Raw genomic sequence first — 15,515 nt, 5'->3', positions numbered from 1 at the left:
CTCAACCCATCTCAGCTGCCAAGGCTCCCACCACTCCATGATGTCTCCTGCTATAGCCCACCACACCTTCACCCCAGCCAGCTACTTCTCCTTGATGGATGTTATCTTGCAGGATGGGTTTCGTGCACACCACCAGGACAAGAGTAGGACTTCTAAAAAACTGGACTAGACATTATTTGCTTATTTTTTCATCTTTTATTTATTTTTTCTCTTAAAATTGTTAGTAATGTGGTGGCCATTGTTGGTCAGAGGAGGATTGCAACCCCCCACCCTTTAAGACTTTGTTCCTCTCAATGTTTCTTCCTCATGTTCTATGGAGTTTTTCCTTGCCACTGTTGTCCTTGGCTTACTCACTCGGGGCTTGGACTTGAACATTTGTAAAGCTGCTTTGTGACAACATCTGTTGTAAAAAGCACTATAAAAAATACATTTAAATAAAGAAGCTGGACTGTTTTGTCTTCACAGCAGCATCCTGGAATGTTCAAACAGGAAACCCATCAAAAATGAGCCAATGTTGAGTCATGTTGAACATTCGGGATCAGACATTGCTGGTTTTGTGCTAATTGAGCCACATCTGTTTTCTTTACCACTGGCTTTACCTTTGTTGTGTTTTCATTTCATGGTAACCCTGTCATAGCACCTGCCCGTCAATGTTTTCAGGGACTGTCATTTTTGTATTCAGCTATTGATCTTCACTGTATCAGGTGCCATAAAAACTCAGCTACAGTTGACATATTACTTTTCATTATAGGAAATGGTGCTCTCTATTACCTTATAGGAAACAATGATCTCTATCTGTCAACTAATTTCCTTTCTTTTAGGTAACACATGATAGTGAACTCTTTTCTGTTCCCTCTGAAATGTTTTGAATTGAACCGAGGAAACCTCAGCTGGACTGAGGAAACTCTTGTGATGTATAGACTATTATTCATTCATGTGACACTCCTGTCCTTTGCTAGTCACTTTGGATAGAGCTGAGGCACTGTATGCATAACCCTGTAGTACCAGGCTGGAAATGGCCTGTGGTAGGCCAACACCCATGCACCCCATTTCCTCCTATAGAAAGGCACGGATCGTCCTACTCCTGTTCCTGGGGAAGCTCCTGTTGGCTGCTTCCTGTGCCCCTCCCATCTGTGAACAAATAGAACATATATGGTCTATGGTAGCCATTACCTAAATCCCCCACTTCTCCAAGACATAAAACAGCCTTTTTCCTTTTCTCCCCCCACTACTACCTCCAAGGTCTTTCTTGAGATATTGTGTGCTTACGCTCCCTTTTGCACTGTCTGCTCTTTTAAATCAACACTCACAGGAAAAGGCTAAGAATAAAGCATTAAGCTTCCTCCATCGTGCATTGTTCAGTAGACCCTGCCCCCTCACTTCCAGGGTGGAGCCCTGTCAAAACCACCTGCTCAAGATTGGAGGTTCATTTTTGGCAACTGTGGTGGGTGGGTCTCCTGGGGTGAGTGTAGGACTGGTGTGGATCTCCAGGCCTGGTTGTATCAGACACAGTAGGGAGCCTTTATAGTAGCTGATAAATCCACCCAGCTCTTGTATATCAGGCCAGAGTCAGATGACCAAGTCTGAAAGGTAAACGTCATTGCTTGGCTCCTTCACACTGACTCAGTGCAGTTATCATGGGAATCTTCCATTGTTCTCCCTAAATACCCCATTTCAAACAATACACTGATGGCAGCATATTTTCATGCTACACAGGACAATGCCTGAAAACCAATTTGCTACAATGCCCTGAAAAATACTGTGAGAATACAATAAATAAATAAATATTGCTTAAATATTGTACCTGCCCTAAACAATATTTGTGATTTCTCTTAAATTCCAATAGAGTATAAGATGCATAGTGTATACAACTGCAATATATTATCAGTTATGAGTGAACTCGAGTTTGTAAGCTTCTTCTGCATATCAAAATAAAATGATACAGTCACAGAACAGGCTGGGAGTGACCATACGTCAGGAAGACTGATTATATTAAGGCACTGTCACCTATATCTCCCAAAAATGTTCCCCAAAATAAGCCAATGCTTATGGAAGCATATTGCACAAATATACAAAATGATTATATGTTTGAAAAGCAAAATACAAATTTATAGCCACATCACATTCTAGTCAATAAACATCTCTAGAAAGCTGTACACAAGCTCATGCTGTTGGCCTCCATCTGTCATCTGTGATCCAGTTTTATGCAGGTTCTCTTGCTAGTTTTAAACCTGGACTAAACCATAGCTTCTGGTATCCAGTAAAGCAATGCTAAGCCTCACTGCTTCAGTCTTCCTACTGCACCAATCAAATTTTATGAATATACATTTGACGTTCTTCACACCTTGCCCCATGGCAAGAGCAGAGTTCAGTTTGGTTGTCCATTGTTAGATAATAAAAGTTTGTGTTCAAATTCATTTACCCAAAGAGTGATTATCATGTTGAACACTTTTATTTTACACTCTGAAGCACCATTCAGGTCAGACAGGCTCTAGAAAAATTTCCTCTGGCTCCTATCTCAGTCTTTCACTTATTGTACAGATTCTCTATGATGTAATACCATAACATAATGGGAGGTTCATGCACATTTTGAGGGGTTGTCTGCAACATGTTGAAAATCCCTGGGCAGTTTAAGGAAGAAACACAGCAGGATAGATGAATAAGAAGCATCATTATCTTTGATCAAAAATCTACACGGGTTACTTAGCATGGATTCACACACACAGACACACACATGCAACCACGTAGCACACACAGAGGCTTCCCCCCACAGGGGTCGGCTCCGCATGGTACCAGGCTTCTGATAACCAGGTGCAGAGTGTTCTGTGTCCTGTCAACTCCTACAACTCACTCTCTCGTTGCTCCATTCCTGAACAAGGTCTCTCTCACACACAGATAGCACAAATCTAATCATCCAGTACTCTCTTTTAAGAGACTGTCTTAAAAACCTACAAAGACATACATGCCAACATTAACAATTAAAGCACCAAAGTTGTCATTTATGAATAGTATATTTTAATACAGCATATCATCATGGAAAAGGCAGAGTTTAGTTTATGTCTCCCTCTAATAAACTGATGCAGTGTCATTGTGTCATCACTCTTCCACACTTTAAGTGCAAAACTTTATATACACAACAAAGGTTTTTTAAGGACTATATCATCCCGTTTATCCCATTAAACTGAGAACAATCACCACACGGCAATGCTGGAAGAATCTGTTTATGCTGGTGTCAGTCACATTAACATACAGTCCACATATTATAAACCAAAAAGGGGATTAAAATAAACATACACTACCTCACAACATGACATTATGGCCCAAGAATTCACCTTGTGTGTGTTCTCTGCTCCTACACTTCACCAGTACAGACTCTGTACTCAAAGTACTGTCGAGGACAGCCAGCCTCTTTTTCAGAAGTCAAATGATCTAGTCGCCCTGTTAGCTTCAATTAGCAAGGGCAGAGTGAGGTTTAAGCCGCCACTGACAAGTGCAAGTGAAGAACAGAATTTGAGTCATGGAATGAAAGCTACATCGTGAGATGTATACACACACGAGTTTCTTAGAGATTGCACTGAAGAAGCTTCAGGCATGTCTCGTCAGAGGGGGGGCTCGCCCCTGACCTGCTGGTGCTTGGCACAAGATTACCAACCAATCAATGCTGGCTCCCTTTTCACAAATACAGTGCTCTCCACTTTATTCAAAGTACCTACCTTGTACCTACATCCACTGGTAACTATGTTAGGTAAGCCCAATTTATTCATTAGTGGCATTCCTATTTTCTGAGCAGTTTACTATTCAAAAATGTCCTGCCTGTGGTCAGAAAGTGACCACAGATGAAGAGCTACAATGTGGCAAAAATAACTAGTGTATGACTACTGATGGGATATAGCCTAGTTTCTACCTACTAAATGCATCTAATAAAAGTGACATCAATGTAAATAAACTAATCTTAGCAGCTGAAACGTCACCTCTATGCAACCACCTATAGAAACATGCTATAGCTCTTATTAACAACACACACACACGCACGCGCACACACACGTGCGCGGAATGCTTTACCTCACAGTTACAGGGTAATGGTAGTCAAAAATTTTGAGCAATTTGCGGATTTGTAGTCTTCTTGGAATAAATCAATGCTGCATTCCTGTAACATGTTCCTGGAGTCATGGACATATTATGGTGATCTGATACAGACATTCAATTGTCCACCCTCAACCTTTCTCTCCCTGTCTGACAATCACACAAATAAGTAGACTCTCAGACAGAAAGAACAGCTAAAAAGTACCAGACGTCATCCTTAATATAGCTGTATCAATATACACCAGTCCTTATGCCTGCAGGGTAACAGATAAGCATCACCTTAAGTGCTCAAACTAATGCAAACCTAAAGACAAGGTTTTCAATCCCCGTGAGAGTGCCACTTTCACTGTCCAAAAAAACCCCAAAACAATTAGTATAAACTAAATTGCCATACATAATTAGTTACTGACATCATAATAGCCATAATTGTCCAATATTTAAACAATTAAAATTCACTAGCTAATACCAAATTCATGCAAAAATAATTTTCAAAATGATCCCATTTAGTAACTGAATAAGTCTTATTCTGGTGGCCCCTCTAGCCAGTATAATTATCAGATGTGAACACTTTAATTCAATTGCATTAAAGCCTGTCCAATTTCAGACCAAGACCACTGGCCTATTTGTGACTATTTTAAGCCACTGTTAGGCAGCCAGGAAGACAGACCCACACCCATGTGTTTATCACGTCACACTGCCATACAAACTAACATTTCCCGTCCTCTCCTAATATCAAACACGAGGCATAGCATGTATTAAATGGGCAGCGTCATAACTCAGACAATCGAATTGGATAAATATCACCAAGGGAGCTTTTTTCCTGTAAAAATAAAATCGAATCGGTACCTATAGGGCTATCCTTAACAAAACTCCATGGCTTGTTAAAGTCCATTTCCAAAGTTTTTGAAGCTGTGCTCTGGGTTGTGGCCTGGTTGCCGTGACAATGAGCTTCGTGAAGATTTTGCAGTTGTGTTGTCTTTGAAATCACTTTCTATATATGGTGACATTTTCACAGTAGCCTTCCATGCACTGTGTAGTTTAAATTGCCTATGCGGGAAGCCTTAGAGCCTCAGAAACTGGGGGATACAAAAATGTGCATTTACACTTCAGGATTATCTAATATCGGACCTAATATAGACCTAAATCAAGAACACATTATGGTCGCTTATACAAGGTCCATACATCATACATAAGATGGCAAATTATCATTTTTGATGTATTATTTCTAGTCGGTATAGTACATTTAAATATCCTCCATTTGGGTCTATGCAGAGCCCTGTATAATTAGCGCACCAGAGATAGCTTTTAGACATGGGCAGTGCCGTGCTTGTGTGAGTACCCCTAACGTACATAAACGGACAACGAAGTCCAGACTAACCAGAGACTTTCCCTAGGACAGATCACAGCACGTCTTCAGTCACTCAGGCGGTCTCCGTTTGAATAGCCGGGGAAGTGAGAGCCAAAGACCTCGGCTTACTACCGCGCAGCCAAGGAAACACAGCAAAAACTTTGCCCCAAATCCCCCGACTCAGGGAGGGGTTGAGACGCAGGAGAAAACCGCTAACAAAAGCATTCTTGGCTTTCAGGAGGAAAAGATCACTACTGCTAGGTCATAGACTGCTTCTGATCTAAATTCAAGGAGATAGGCGTAACGAAGTGGCGTCTTGCCTCACTGCATTAGAGAACGTTGGTCGCGTTTTTTGAGAGCCGCAGTCGGCTGACGTACACATTCCGAGACCTTACAAACGTTTTAAAAAAGAAGCAATATGAGGACGAAAACGGGACTCCTGTGGACTCTTTTTGTGTTAGGTGAGTCTTTTTTTATTTCCCGAATTTATGCTGGTCCGATTAAATACTATTAAAGAGGGGGGTTTTTCCATTTATAATCTTTTTAAATGGACCGCTTTACAGAAAACACAGGCAGCCAGAGAGCAGAGTATTCCAAGTCTTTCATAGTTTCAATGCAAAGTTTAATTGCAAACCACGTTGCGTTAATTAATTAGGTAACAGTGTGATCGTTAATATAATTTTATTCGTAAAGAGCAAACGCTAAAATAACGTTTTTCATATACAAATGCACCCGTTTAGACCCAATGTTTGGAGTAAGTCATAACCTGCTGTCATACAATATGCTTTACAGTGGCAGATTTCCTTGATGATCTTAATATTCATTTAAACGTGTTGTGCTAAGCCTGGATATTTTGAAATGAACACTTTGAACAAATTTGCAGCTTTATGGAACGATTCTGAGAAGCGCTAAACGCGGTTTTTTGTCACCATTTCAAGCCTCTTCTCTGAGCAGCTATACTGAATTGTAGAGACTGATTAGGCAGTCTGCTTGGAGAGCTTGCGAGGGAGCACTGTTTTTCTTTAATTACGCGCGCTGCACCTGCCTATGCAACCCAGAAGAAGTGGGCTGAAGTGACAGAGAAAGCAGTTACTCTGGTTTCGTGTTTCCTTAGTTTTCCTTAGTGTGCAAATTGAACCACCAACGACTGTTAATATGCGGACTTATTTCACTTAGCCTAAGCACGCCACCCAACAGCTAGGTAATTAATATGAGAAAGCTGTCTTTTGGGTAGCTCTGTCTATCTTGTCATCTAATGGTTCACCGAGTTTCTATGCAGCTGAAATACAGTTGAGTGGTTGCAGGGAATACGTAAATACCAACAATAAAAGGCCAAAATGCCGATTAAACCTAATATCGCAATTCACACAGTCATATATATATATATATATATATATATATATATATATATATATATATATATATATATATAGATAGATAGATAGATAGATAGATAGATAGATAGATAGATAGATAGATAAATGTCCAGCAACTAATGGAAGCCTCTCTGTGGGACACTGCCATAAGACTGAGAAAGCAGGGAACAATAGATGGGAAAGCACTCTGTCAACATCCTTTTTCCCACCGAAGGTGTGGTATCATGCTCTGCTCTCATTTCTTCCTCTATGTCTGGACTGAACACTATAGCATTAGTTACACAGGCGTTCGTCTGAATGTCACAGCTGTCTCACTATGAGAGAAGAAAGAGCAGGGAATATGGGGTTAGTGGAGTTAAAAGGCAGCAGTTTAACACAGGTCTTCCTATGGCAACTGCTGCTGCAGTGCCTGGGGTAAGAATGAACTCCAAAACCTAACATGTTAGAGAGTGGGGGGGAGAGAGAAGAGGAGTGTGTATGTGGGAGTGTGGTAAAAGAGGCTTTACCTTGCATATTGCTCAATTCCTCTCCTCTCCTCCTCTGTTGGGCTCATTATTAATCACTGCTGAGGCTGGCACTATCTGGGTTTCAACTCTCCTTAAGCTAGGATGCAATTAGATGATATATCAGTAAAATGGTGATCATTTTTCATTATAAGGAGCAGTGCTTATGGGTGTGATGGGTGCAGAACAGGAAAGGGAAAACTGTCTGGTCCATGAGATTTAGAAAAATAAGTTTTTCCATAATAACCGTGGTTACGACACAATTCCTCTGTTACTACTGTTCACAATGTGGCATGCAGAATAGTCATGGGTGGCATGCAGAATGGTCATGGGTCAAATGATGCTTATTATATCTATAAAAAGAAATTAGTTTGTAACACTTCTGTGAATGCATACTTGCATTCAGAGTCTGTAGTCTGGGTGAAAAAAATCACACTGTATTTATCACTGCTACTCTGAAGATGAAGTGTCTCCCAGCTCGAGAGTTTTATTAGCATACTATAATGATGGTGCTTAGTGTTTCACGCCTGCTTGTGCATGTGTGTGTCTGTGTGTTGAGGAATGTGTTCAAGTCAGACACACAAATGCCCGATGACCCTCTGAGTCCTTCTCCCTTTCTCCTGCCATCTCATTATTCATTCCAAGTGGTTTTCCATTCACAGTCCTCTCTCCTCCCTTCAGCAGAGGAGGGAAACCGTAACTCATAAAAGACCACCCCCAACCCCTCCTCTGGGCCTTACAGGCCAGCTCAATTAGCCCTGAATAGGACACCCTCACTGGAAAGGGCCAGGGGGTGGGGTGGGGTAAGGTGCGGGTGGGGGTGGGAGGTGCTGGAGGGGTGGCATTAGTTGGAGGTGGCTGGGTTTCTGAGTGAGGCTGTCCTTGTCCAGGCAAGGAGACAGCAGTCACTGTCAGACAGCTGTGCTGTATGGCATGCAACTTGAGAGATCTGCAAACATTCACACATACACGTGGATAAAAGCAATACAAGGCAGGCAAACTATTCATCAGGTTTCTTCCTGTATCCAGCTGTCATTCTCATGCTGTTTGAGCACAGACCTACCACATTGAACAAGTCTGGCTGAGAGCCTTCAGAAAGAAGATCCACATTTACGTCACTAGGGGACATTCTCCCAGACTGCACGTACATTACACAAAGATACAGACCCACAGAAGGTGTGTGACACTGTAGCACTGCATTAGAGAACTGTGAAGCCATTACTTGATAGTATAAACTGGAAAATAAATAAATCAAAGAATTCGTCAGTGTAAATTATACTATACTATAGTAGCTGTTTTCCAGATAGGAAACAAGGTAAATGGTCTAATAAACACTGCAAGTAAATGTTAAATATTATTAAAATCCATCAGTCTATCAAGAGGTCAAAAGCAGACAGTTACCCTTTAGTGTTGGAGAAATTCTAATAGTATGATTTCACAGGCAAGCCACTATCAAAAGGTAAACACCCATTCTGTTACATAAGAAGTCAGTAGCATGGAGGAAGGCCCACGACCGCCCATAGAGTGAGAGTGAGAGAGAGAGAGAGAGAGAGAGAGAGAGAGAGAGAGAGAGAGAGAGAGAGAGAGAAATGGAGATGGTTAGATGGTTAAAGTAAGCTCCATCGAAAATAAGCATGAGAAGTTGCAGTGAGACCACAGCAACACAGAGAGCCTTTCCACTAGCCTTCGTGTGGGAGGTCGCTGATCTATAAGAAGCAGTGGAACATTTAAGATTGAAAATAAATGGATGGTCAGTCCATCTGTTTCCTGTCTTTTAGCTTTTTGCTCCCTGGGGGATGTCAGCAGATAGGTCGAACTACGCTGACCAACATTTATCGGTGGGAAAGATAACCTTGGAACACTGAGAGTGTCTGTGCTGCAGCCTGTAGCATAGTTACAGGGAGGATGGGGTGATAGTAATTGAGCCACAGCGGTGATAGTAATTGAGCCACAGCAAGGGTGTCCAACGAGTGTGTTTGAGAAGATGCAGGTGGCAGAACAGAGGCTACCACAGCCTTCCACTGATAAAGGCTGTGATGAGCTGACCCATCAGTAGGTGAGGACTGTGAAAGTCAGAACTAAACATTAAAAGTTTATTGTCCATTTTTAACAGAAATTTGACATTTGGGTTTAGAGCTTATGTGTCTGGGTAATAGAGTTTACCTACTGCTCTAAATGACAACCTCCTTCATGCCCTGTCTGCATGGTGTTTTTTTAACTAATGGCCTGAATAACCAATCCTGCCACAATTTCTAAACCATAGTAATTGTTTTTCCAAAAAGTTCCATGTTTGATAACTCTGGGACATGTGACTTTCAAGTGTCTAATTGTGGTGTTATCTTTGTGTGTGTGTAAAAACATTCTCATCAGTCCCATAACATTAGTCACTATTTTTTAGGCATATGTCACAGGAGTGACATATGGGAGTTTCACTCCCTAGCTTATTGGCTGGGCTGTCCTTCCCTGGTAACTATTACTAGAGTAGCTGCTGACCTCTCAGTTCAGGAAATAAGAAAAATAAGCAAATAAAGCTCTAAGCACCAATCAAGGGGCCAAGCAGTAACACATTGTTGAAAATGTGTTCTCTATGTGTTCTCTGTGTATTACTGACACCCTATATTTATTTTCCCAACTTGTTGTGGTCTGTTTTGTATAGGTCTTCACCTGAGGCTAACACATGCTGAAAACAGTCAGGCAATGACCATAACTTCTACAGCTGTCAAGGAAAATTCACACAGCACCACCTCTGCTACAATAGCTCCTGTTACTTCTAACCCTGCCACCCCTGCCACAACTGCTACCCCTGCCACCACTGCCACAACTGCTACCCCTGCCACCACTGCCACAACTGCAACCCCTGCCACCACTGCCACAACTGCAACCCCTGCCACCACTCCCACAACTGCTACCCCTGCCACCACTGCCACAACTGCTACCCCTGCCACCACTGCTACAACTCCTACCCCTGCCACCACTGCTACAACTGCTACCCCTGCCACCACTGCTACAACTGCTACCCCTGCCACCACTGCTACCCCTGCCACCACTGCTACCCCTACAACCGCTGCTACCCCTACCACCGCTGCTAGCCCTACCACTGCTGCTAGCCCTACAACCGCTGCTAGCCCTACAACCGCTGCTACCCCTACAACCGCTGCTACCCCTACCAGAGCTGCTACCACTATCAACACTGCTACTACAGCTACCTCAAAAAACAAGAAAGAAGGTAACAGTAATCCATCCAGCACCATCTACTACTGTGTAGAGTTCTGAAAGCAGTCACCAAAGCAGTCAAAGTCTACATTACTATGGATCCAGATACAGACCACAGTAGCAGCACTCTGATAACAACCAGACACAGCATGGTGCCTACAGCTATTAAAACCATTACTCAATACAGTGTCCATATCAGAGCATTATGAGCAATAACATCAGTTCTATGATTCAGGAATCTTCATGGCCTTGCTTGTGATGATCTGCATTCCATGTGTTTTCTTTTCCAAGGTATTACTGGAATCCCCAATAGTTCAACAGTGCGGCAGCAGTCATCCCAAGGACAAACTAGCGAGCCATCTTCTACCACTTCCTCTTTTCATGCAGTTTTACCTCCAATGTCAAGGGATGCAACTAGTCAAAGCTCAACCATGAAGTTATCAGCCACACCTGACAGAAGCACATCCACAATTAGTACCCCTACTGATAATAATGTATTCAGTTCCAGTACTTCAGGGAGCACTAATCAAGAGAGTTCCACTACACATACTTTGGAAGCATCCAAAATAACCAGCCAAAGCACAGACCTCACAAAAAAAGGTACCTTTTTATTCTTTATGGTCAAATAGGCATATTCATAAAAAATAATAATGTATTATTAGGACATTTATAAATGCTTCAGTAAATTCATCCAGCATACAGCCTGTCCTAATTAACTTCATGTACATACTTTTCAGCCAGAAGATACTGTTGAAATATGCTTAGTTTTACTAGGTGGGTGAAAATTAAAAAAAATCAACAATTTATTTATTTATTTATTTTAGAATCAAGAGTACCCTTCCCATGTCATTCTTCAACAACTGCATTTACAGTGTCCCAACAAAGAACATACAATCTCAGCATAAAAGAATTCATTCAGACATATCCAGTAAGTACATTTGTAAATTTTTCTTATAATGTCTTCATACTGATCATCATTCAGTGTTCTCATAATGACCATAATATTCTTAATGAGTATTAACTCAGTGCTGCCATGTTTTTTTGTGCAGCATCCAGGAAATCAAGATCAGAATCAGGTGAGGTTACTTGCATTAAACATTTTCTCTGTAAACTAGATCTGCAACAGTATTAACCATAAATCAAATACATGTATGACACCAGTGCTAGTTGTTAAAAAGCTTGTTGCATAAAAATGCACTTATTTGACTTTTCTTTACCCTGTCAAATAGTTTACACCTTCCACCAACTTCATGAGAAACAACTATTTATTAGAAATATCTTGTAGTTGTGCAGTTAGGGACTATAGCCCATCGGTTGCCATCCACCATATGTCAGCTCAATGTTCATTTTCATTAAAACTGCTTATGGCTGTATTATTTTGGGTGATAGACCACAATCAACCCAGCAATGGCAATGACACATGTAAAAACCCCAGGAACACTACAGTGCCTGATTGATCTCCACTACTATGCCTCTATAACTTCTGTGCTAAGAATGGCCTCTCACCCAAACAATACTCGATCAGCAGTGTTTCTCGGCTGAGAACCTGGCTGCTACCAGGAACAGAGTATGGCTAACAAATAGAGTATGGTAAAAAAAAAAATGGCTATAGTCTGTAATCATGCATCTCTAAGACTTTTTAAGGTGTATGTACAAATGGCCAGTGAGTGTAGGTCCAAGGTAGGTCCAAGGCGTAAACCTGCAGTATTCGCTGTTTTAACTTCCATCAGACTAAGCTGCAAAACAAAGGAGTCCACACCTCCCTTCAACACCACACACTCTATTCCAACCTTTTTTTCAAAGCCCCTGTCTCCAAAACCATGCACTCTTAGCCTACCCTTCTATGCTGTGTGCACTTGCAAAGTAATTGTCTGGCAGGGAGGATTGTTTCCTTGTAGAGGAGCTTCCTGAATGAACCTGCATTCCTGGGTACATTTTTTTTCCTGAAATATTTTAGGGTGTAAAGTTTAGGACTAAAGACTTTTAGAAGTTAACTTTTAGGGGACATTTTGGTTTTAGCAGGACAGCTATTGTACCATTCCACCTAAAAAAAAGTCTCCTGAACATTCTAAACAACTTTTCATTTGAGCCAGATAATATTTCTTGCAGTTTCCAATGTGACCATTTCCAATGTGATGACAATCCATTATCCTTTTACCATATGTCTTTTTACATAGATAAAGACATGTGGTTTGCTACCACCAAACCACTCTCCCATTAATCTCTGTACTGTGTAGCTCCGACAGCTCCAAGAAAATAGATATAGCAAAGATGGAGTCTGAAACACAACCTAAAGCTTCTAAGTTGAAATAGAGCAATTGCTATACTGATCAGGACTAAGAGCAGATCTTACAAAACTATACTAACGTGACTATAATAGCTACTGAAATTTGGTTCCTCTGAAGGTTTTAAATTCCATACTCTTTAAAAAAAAATCTCATTCAGTACATATAGTAGTCTGCACATACATCAAATGTCCATATACTGAAATGTTATTGTTATGATATCATGTGAATCCAAGGAGACTGTTGGTCTTTAGTCTGGTTCTGCCTTTATTAAAGGAAATGCTTACTGTGGGATATAGGAAAAAAAATTAGAATACGTCCTTGGAGCTTTTCATGCCCTTTTTCCCTTCACAGTCAGACATTCTTTTCAAAGTTTGCATGGAGCACTTTAAAGATTTTGCAGTAATTTCGTGCACTCTGCAAGGAACTGAACAAAATGGTCAACACAATTTCACCTCCGTGACAGCAAAAGGTAAGGGCTGAGACACTTTTTTTCCCCGATCCCTCATTTCCATCCAATACAGCCTTTGCATAAATACGTCTACTGCTGATTCACTGTCTGGTCCTCTTGTCTTCACTGACTAGTTGATCCATCATTGGTACAAGAAATCTATGAAAACATGAAAAGGGTAAGGCACGTTACATTAGCATGAATATCATATACAATTGGTGTAATATGATTCAGTCCTGTCTGAACGGCCCTCTCTTGCTTGTAGGAAGGGCATAAGGAAATCCCCACTCTGATCATCATCCTGGCCTCATGTGGTGGCCTGGTGGCCATTCTTCTTGCTTTTGCTGTGTACTGTACCTGCCACCGCAGGTCCTACAGGAAGAACCAGGTAGCAAATGCATGTTCATCCTCTTACTCAGCAAAGGCTCTGATACCATATGTTGCTGGTATCGAAAAATAACACCCACTCACACACGTTTTAACAAGACATTAAAATAAAGGAATATGAAAATTATAGTATTTTTAATACCTATTTCTTCAGAATCAGAAGCTCTGATTTGAACAGCAGTGCTAGAAATCTGTGCTGTCTAAATCACTCATTTTTTAATTTTCTCTTGGTGCTGAAAACAAAAATGTTGCCTTATCTTGCAGTTGATAAGTGAAACCACCAAATCAAAGTCCAGCTATTAAAAAGCAATAGCAAATTAAACTATCTGGATCATGTTAGTAACATAACAGCAACCCCAGAAGGACATTAGCAAGAGCAAAACAATGTTATGGTGATGTCACAATGTCCCATTCACCAACCACAACCACCACTTCTAGCTACAGCAACACCTAACTGAAGAGCTGCAGACGGTGGAGAATGGTTACCACGACAATCCTACTCTGGAGGTGATGGAGGTGCAGCCGGAGATGCAAGAGAAGAAATTGCCACTGAACGGCGAGTTTAACGACAGCTGGATGGTGCCCTTGGACAACCTGGTCAAAGAGGACCTACCTGATGAGGAGGACACTCACCTATAAAGGATGTTATCCCAGCCTATTGACAGCTACCAGGACATCATCCAGGACCAATCAGAATGCAGAGATGACACAGACTGCTATAAAGACTGCCAATAAGCCAAGCAGTAATTGGAAAGTATTATTCACAATTACAAAACATATTTAAATGCTGGGTGAAAACCCCATAGTGGGAAATCTTTTAAAAGGACTAAATTTAAAGGGACTGTCCAGTTGGCATAACACTAATATGTTGGACTCTTATCTCTTTAAAGAACTCTCAACATCTGAGATTTTTTCAACATTGTTTCAAAGATTTTAAGGCATGTTTCATGCTCTGAAACAGTTAATTTCACCTTACTGTTGACTTCTAATGCTTGAAAGGAACATATACTGCTTCTAAGTTAAAAAAAATAGAACTAGACCTATGGATATATACCGATTATCCTGGTATTTTAGAGTACAGTCCTAACTGAATCACCATAAGGCTAGATTTTAAGGCACATGCACATGTATTCATAAACCCACAAAAATGGGTTTCAATTCACCTTGTTACTTGTACTCCTTGAGAAGACTGTACAGCACCTATTTTGTGTCTTGTCATTACCACATCTGGATTGACTATATTCACGCTAGACTGAGACCTATGGATAAATATTGATCATCCTGGCATTTGCAACTGCAAACCTAATTCAGTCATGGTGACAGCTGCGACATAAGTCACAGTCATAACTTTACAATTGCAAAGCACTTCACAACAGAACAGCACACAACATTAAATTATCTAATTTTTGACAAATGTTCTGACAGGGTCTTGACCAGAGGGTGCTTTGTTTTGTATATAAGCTGTTATTTTTAACTTGTTTGAACAGTATACAGCCATTTCGATGGTGGTTGCAACTGAGTTTTTTTTTCCCCACAAGCTTTTATTGAAATATTTAAACTGCCCAATGTTGTTTAGAGACAACAGCTTTTAGTACACTCCTGGCATGCTCCAGGAATGTGGTTTTTAGGAATCTTCTTCTGCGTCCTTTCATTTTTACAGATACAAGTATTTTGTAAATATTTCATGTGTTATATTAAACTTAGTTTGCCGGTGAAGGCAAGCAACAGGGGTCTGATACACTGGAAGCCACTACTGTTGATATATTTTTGATTATTTCACTTCTTTTGCCAAGGAATCAAATGTCTATATAAAATAAATGTTTCACAAATGTCTACCCTCTGCAAGTTGTGTAAAAATAAGGAAAAAAA

The 15,515-nt window shown here is 40.8% G+C and overlaps 1 protein-coding gene across 2 annotated transcripts; it reads left to right on the top strand.

Annotated features, from left to right (window-relative positions):
• Window positions 1–5,478: 5,478 nt before the first annotated feature.
• On the top strand, window positions 5,479–15,479 carry podxl (podocalyxin-like). Of its 2 annotated transcripts, none has more exons than XM_027020253.2 (9): window positions 5,479–5,892; window positions 9,967–10,536; window positions 10,815–11,123; window positions 11,348–11,451; window positions 11,573–11,599; window positions 13,163–13,280; window positions 13,394–13,437; window positions 13,525–13,647; window positions 14,085–15,479. In XM_027020253.2, exons 1-9 carry the CDS (start codon window positions 5,850–5,852, stop codon window positions 14,283–14,285), a joined length of 1,539 nt encoding a protein of 512 aa, XP_026876054.2. In that variant the 5' UTR covers window positions 5,479–5,849; the 3' UTR covers window positions 14,286–15,479. The 2 variants fall into 2 exon arrangements, with proteins under 2 accessions (XP_026876054.2, XP_026876055.2); XM_027020254.2 differs by lacking the exon at window positions 14,085–15,479 and adding an exon at window positions 13,911–14,077.
• Window positions 15,480–15,515: the final 36 nt, after the last annotated feature.

The sequence above is a fragment of the Electrophorus electricus genome, chromosome 7, assembly GCF_013358815.1.
Source record: "Electrophorus electricus isolate fEleEle1 chromosome 7, fEleEle1.pri, whole genome shotgun sequence".
Lineage (NCBI taxonomy): Eukaryota > Metazoa > Chordata > Actinopteri > Gymnotiformes > Gymnotidae > Electrophorus > Electrophorus electricus.
Note: the sequence above shows the minus strand (reverse complement) of the source record. Positions and strands in the feature narration are given on the sequence as shown.

Bases quoted from the DNA above. Each gene is read 5' to 3' on its own strand.
- podxl (XM_027020253.2), top strand. From the start codon at position 5,850: ATGAGGACGAAAACGGGACTCCTGTGGACTCTTTTTGTGTTAG. The intron at 13,438-13,524 runs GTAAGGCACGTT...TCTTGCTTGTAG, and splicing joins TCTATGAAAACATGAAAAGG to GAAGGGCATAAGGAAATCCC. The intron at 13,648-14,084 runs GTAGCAAATGCA...CACCACTTCTAG, and splicing joins GGTCCTACAGGAAGAACCAG to CTACAGCAACACCTAACTGA.